The sequence below is a fragment of the Diaphorina citri genome, unplaced genomic scaffold, assembly GCF_000475195.1.
Source record: "Diaphorina citri unplaced genomic scaffold, Diaci psyllid genome assembly version 1.1 scaffold6207, whole genome shotgun sequence".
Classification (NCBI taxonomy): Eukaryota; Metazoa; Arthropoda; class Insecta; order Hemiptera; family Psyllidae; genus Diaphorina; species Diaphorina citri.
Genome location: NW_007383583.1, coordinates 1 through 5,234, shown reverse-complemented (window position 1 = coordinate 5,234; position 5,234 = coordinate 1). Strand labels below are relative to the sequence as shown.

The 5,234-nt window shown below is 35.7% G+C and overlaps 2 protein-coding genes across 2 annotated transcripts; both read left to right on the top strand.

Annotated features, from left to right (window-relative positions):
• The first annotated feature begins 280 nt into the window (after positions 1–280).
• On the top strand, positions 281–1,565 carry LOC103521882 (helix-loop-helix protein delilah). Its single transcript, XM_008486986.3, has one exon. The coding sequence runs from the start codon at positions 872–874 to the stop codon at positions 1,520–1,522; it is 651 nt and encodes a 216-aa protein (XP_008485208.1). The 5' UTR covers positions 281–871; the 3' UTR covers positions 1,523–1,565.
• Positions 1,566–1,734: 169 nt separating this feature from the next.
• On the top strand, positions 1,735–4,261 carry LOC103521884 (hydroxysteroid dehydrogenase-like protein 1). Its single transcript, XM_008486987.2, has 5 exons — positions 1,735–1,764; positions 1,849–2,077; positions 2,543–2,763; positions 3,231–3,458; positions 3,784–4,261. The coding sequence occupies exons 1-5, from the start codon at positions 1,735–1,737 to the stop codon at positions 3,907–3,909; spliced, it is 834 nt and encodes a 277-aa protein (XP_008485209.1). The 3' UTR covers positions 3,910–4,261.
• Positions 4,262–5,234: the final 973 nt, after the last annotated feature.

Sequence of the window (5,234 nt, the reverse complement as noted above, 5' to 3'; positions counted from 1 at the left end):
TTAGCCAAAATGACCACTAAATCGACTTGTGGCTCAAATCTAACATAATTATTTCTTTGGATTGATCACTGAATTTTTTCAAAAATCGAAAACCTAGTGATAGGATTATGACCGGAAAGTGCATCAATCTTATATTATTTAATGTTTATCGGATTCTAGCTATACACCCATGCAAACAACTAAAAGTGACTTTGCTCAATCGATGCAACACAAATACAAGTTTCGAAAAAAGGAGAAAATACCATATCTAGAAGAAAACGATATTTAATGTTTATCGGATTCTAGCTATACACCCATGCAAACAACTAAAAGTGACTTTGCTCAATCGATGCAACACAAATACAAGTTTAGAAAAAAGGAGAAAATACCATATCTAGAAGAAAACGGGTAAATTTATTTAATTCATAAAATTTATCACCATTGAAATAAAATATTCCCCAGTCATAGATTTCAGAATCGCATGGGTGGTGATTAATTTTAAACATGATTAAACCATTTTATTAGTGGGTTTGTGAGTCACTTTGCACGAGTTCAAGAGAAGAGTGGGGCTGAGCCATAACTTTCTTGATTCTTCTCTTCTTGCTAAACGCGTCTAGTTTACTTTGAATCAGTCATGCTTTAACGTTTAGGTTTTCAACATTATCTAACTTTGTTTCTACCTTTTATATCCTTACTTTTTAATTTTTATTTCGTAATTTTCTATGAAAATTTAGTGAGTTATGACTGACAAAATCATTGTGTAACTGATATGTGATAATATTTTCTAAATGTTCTGATTATATTTCAACATTGAATAATTTACTTATTCTGAAAGTGTCGTCAGAAGTCGTGTAATTTCGAAAAATTGGGTGCAAATGAAAAGTGGTAAAGAATGGCTTTGGTGGCAGATTTGAACAACAATAAGAAAGCCAAAAGCTACTCTCTGCGACCGAGATCATGTAACAAGAAAGATGAAGAAGAGGATACCGGTGACTTTATCGTACAGAATTTGTTCAAACCAAGGAACAAAGTGAAAAAGAAACCTAAGCAAAAGCCTCCACCTTTGAGCAAATATCGAAGGAAAACAGCAAACGCTCGTGAAAGACATCGCATGAAAGAAATCAATGATGCATTTGAAACATTGAGGAACGCAATCCCCACTGTTCATTTCATCAATGAAAATGTCAGTAATGAAAAGATGACCAAAATCACAACCTTGAAGCTCGCAATGAAATACATATCAGCCCTGTCTCATACTTTGAGAGCATCTAGTCTGGATTCTGATGGAGATGTAGAATCCCTAGCAAGCAGTGACTACACTACTTGGAGTACTACACCAGATATTCCGTTTAGTTCTTTAACATCCAGTAGTGACCAGGAACAATCTCTAACCTCAGACTTCCTCCTGAGTGACTCTTCCAACACGGATAATTTCCCGGAGTTTCCTCTGGAATATTCAGAATATTCTGATTTTAGCTGTGACTTTCCTAGTTCTCACGATCACGAGGTATCTTCTTTTTTATTTGACACGGAATTCAGCTAACAGTAACTGAAATAGGTATTTGTGCTCTAGGTGAAATGTTGTCGTTACCATAACAGGTAGCTTTGAGGGGCCAAGTGAAAGGTTGTGATAATTAGTTGTTTTATGTCGTCATATAATTTTGTTTTGATAGAGCTTGAATAGTTTACAAATACATCTTTTAATGTAGGTAGGTACCTATCCTGAACTAATTTCATTCGAAATAATTTGTAATTATGTACCAATTTTGTGGGGTCCTCTTGCCGGTTCACAATTATACAGAGTGAGGGTGACCCAAAAAACGTTAGTCTAACAACACACACTCCTTAGAATCTCTCCATGGAGTCCAGACCAAAATCATTGCAGTGGATCTCAGTGGGACCAAAGCCGCAATTGAAGCTGTTAAAAATCAATTAGGTGACCATCCAGTCCACATTCTGGGTAAGAAAACCATCACACACTCCTTAGAATCTCTCCATGGAGTCCAGACCAAAATCATTGCAGTGGATCTCAGTGGGACCAAAGCCGCAATTGAAGCTGTTGAAAATCAATTAGGTGACCATCCAGTCCACATTCTGGGTAAGAAAACCAGTACATGGTATCAATTCGGTGAAGGATATGGAATCAGAAGCTTCCAAAACTCTACTATTGTTTATGGTGTGATGCAAAGCGGAAATTTAATTCGGAAATCAAAGGTTGGAAATTTAGGAGCATTGTCCTTTTCCAGTAGAAAATTTAGGGATTTTGGAAGTATCAAGGTCTTGATAGCAAAACCTTTGTACTGTTGTTGTAGTGGCTTCAGCTGTAAGCTTCCAAAACTCTACTATTGTTTATGGTGTGATGCAAAGCGGAAATTTAATTCGGAAATCAAAGGTTGGAAATTTAGGAGCATTGTTCTTTTCCAGTAGAAAATTTAGGGATTTTGAAGTATCAAGGTCTTGATAGCAAAACCTTTGTACTGTTGTTGTAGCGGCTTCAGCTGTGGCCGAATGGTGATGGCAGGCTGCCTTACTATCTATCTAATTTGCCTTTCTACTATTTCAGTGAACAATGTCGGCAGTCTTTCTTCCTACCCCAAATCCCTGACCGAAGATACCGAGAAAGAGACTTGGGATACGCTGAGTCTGAACGTTGTATTTACCACACTTATGACGAAGTTGATTCTACCTCGGATGAAAGACAACGGTCGGGGTGCCATTGTCAATGTTTCCTCCATATCGGAAGCCAGCCCTTGGGCGTTATTTAACGTGTATGCAGCGACCAAAGTAAGTTGAACGAACGATCCTAAATGAGCTAAGCCCCGAATGACTATTTTTTACACAGTATGCCTAGGAGCCTCGCCTGTTTGCAGTAATAAGAGCCGTTCATATACCCAACAAAGAGATAAGGGATCTTTGTTGGGTATAAGACAAACTCCCCTCATCCCGACAAACTCCTCCTAACGAAATATTGAGCCCCTTAGAATAGTTTATGCCAATAAGTTAACGAAATGAGGTATATAAAACCTAATAGTTATTAATTTGTTTGTGTTGATTTTCCGATTTTATTTGATGTCATTTTAACTGTAGATAGTTCAATTGGAATTACGCACGCAAGAAAAAAAATATAAAACCCTTGTTCCTGTATTAGTATGTGCATACATAATTGACATATTGTATGTAGGTAGGTAGGTATATTTATTTTTCCTTCCATAATAATCAACCATAACATTAATTGTATACCTCAATTACAGATTTACGTGAAATACTTCACCGAGGGTCTACGCATAGAATATGAAAATTCTGGGCTCACATTCCAGCTGCTCTCTCCAGGATTGGTGTCTTCCAAAATGACGGATTTCAACCCAAGTGGCCAGAAGTCCAAACTGCTTTCAGCCACCCCGGAACAGTTTGCTAGGAGCGCCGTGAAAACTTTGGGAGTTACTGATACGACCACTGGATATTGGCTACATGGATTTCAAGTAAGAGACCTTTTTACTTTTGCTTCAGCATTTTCTACTTGATTTCTTGGTGATCAGACAGAGGAACTTTATAGTCGTACTCTTAATAAGATTAGATCTGGGTATTGGACAAGGGCCTGAGTAACAATATTACTACTTTCTTTTACATTATAAATCTCAAAATTCTACCTTTGTTCACTAATCCTTCGGTCTCATTCTGGAATACTCTTTGGGCTTTCTGTGCAAGAGCGAATGAAAATGTTCAAAAATAGAGCTCATGTAGGACTGTAAAAATAGATCTGGAATTCAAATTAATGATATTTGTGTTCTTTTTATTATGTTTCAGTACTTCTTCGTACAGCGATTACCCTTGTGGTTACTCAAACGCTGGGGTTATAGTTTCAATAAATATGTTCTGCGAAACTATAAGAAGGATTTGGCAGCCCAGAATAAGTCGGACAAAAAGGAATGAACAGCTTCAAATTCTGAGTGACCTGCGATCTCTTGATTACAAGGCTAGTGCTTGAGAACTCATTTGTATGTCGAATACAGGTGGGTCTTCACTCAGGCGACATCCTCGACGTTGCTTAACTTCAGTGACTAATCAGGATTAGTTGGAATATGATGGCTATCAAACCAAGTTCAAACCAAACAGAAGAAAGTCCAAAGTCCGCCCTTCCCATGCTTCGTGAGTTAGAAAGTTTTGAGGAAATTTTACAAAGGATCGTTTTGTTTATCCATTACCTACACCTCTATGTCAAATAATTGCACAAGATTTTATGCATTTATTTTTTCAATAAAATCATTCAGTGGGAATATTGGTATTGACTAATTTGTTAAAAACAACCATTCCATTTTGAAATTGTTTTGTTCTTTATTTAATTGAAAACAACGTTTATTAATTTCAGCAGATGGGTACTTTTTCGGGTTTTATGATATTTTATTGATCTTAATTAAAATGAGGAGTTCTAAAATGGTAGTAGTATTTTGACCTAATATTGTCCAAAGGGTAACTTAAAATTACTATCCAGGGTGCCTAAGATTTTTGATCATCTTTTCGCCGCTATGAAAAGACAATCCATTAAACCTGGAGAGCAATATGGTTTGCCCATGTAGGTACCTACATACCTACCTACTTTCGATACGACTCTAATTATTATGAGTCTGTCATTTGACAAACATAAATCAATAATGAAAGTTGTCTTCTTAATATATACTTTTTCGATCTCATTGTCACTGATAAAATTTCTTATGCTGAGATGTATCACGTATTGTGTTGGACTATTATTGAATAACAAGTACTTTTATGGAAAGCAGTGTCCTGCCAAGCAATAAATCTTGGGATTCAAGATTACACAATCAATGTTATCAACCGTTTTTGCACTTCTTCATAGGCAATGGACGGTTGCTGAGAATCTTTTGGAATCGAACTTATATCTACTTGAAAACATGCTAAAGGAAAATTCCTACAAATCTTTACGAGTAGAACTAATCCTGTACAAACTGGGTCATTATTGATTTTATTAACTTCTCTCAATTGATTGAAAACAGAGTTACTATTTTTTATTTTTCCTGTTGTTTAACTATTTTTTATTTATTAATGTGTGTTTTTTTTTATGTGTACTATTTTATTAACGAACTGAGCTAACAAATTAATAATTTTATATTTAGTCATTGATTCCAATGTGTACAGAACTAATTTAATAGACTGACTAATTTGTTAAAAACAACCATTCCATTTTGAAATTGTTTTGTTCTTTATTTAATTGAAAACAACGTTTATTAATTTCAGCAGAT

Bases quoted from the DNA above. Each gene is read 5' to 3' on its own strand.
- LOC103521882 (XM_008486986.3), top strand. From the start codon at position 872: ATGGCTTTGGTGGCAGATTTGAACAACAATAAGAAAGCCAAAAGCTAC.
- LOC103521884 (XM_008486987.2), top strand. From the start codon at position 1,735: ATGTACCAATTTTGTGGGGTCCTCTTGCCG. The intron at 1,765-1,848 runs GTTCACAATTAT...CATGGAGTCCAG, and splicing joins TTTGTGGGGTCCTCTTGCCG to ACCAAAATCATTGCAGTGGA. The intron at 2,764-3,230 runs GTAAGTTGAACG...CCTCAATTACAG, and splicing joins ACGTGTATGCAGCGACCAAA to ATTTACGTGAAATACTTCAC.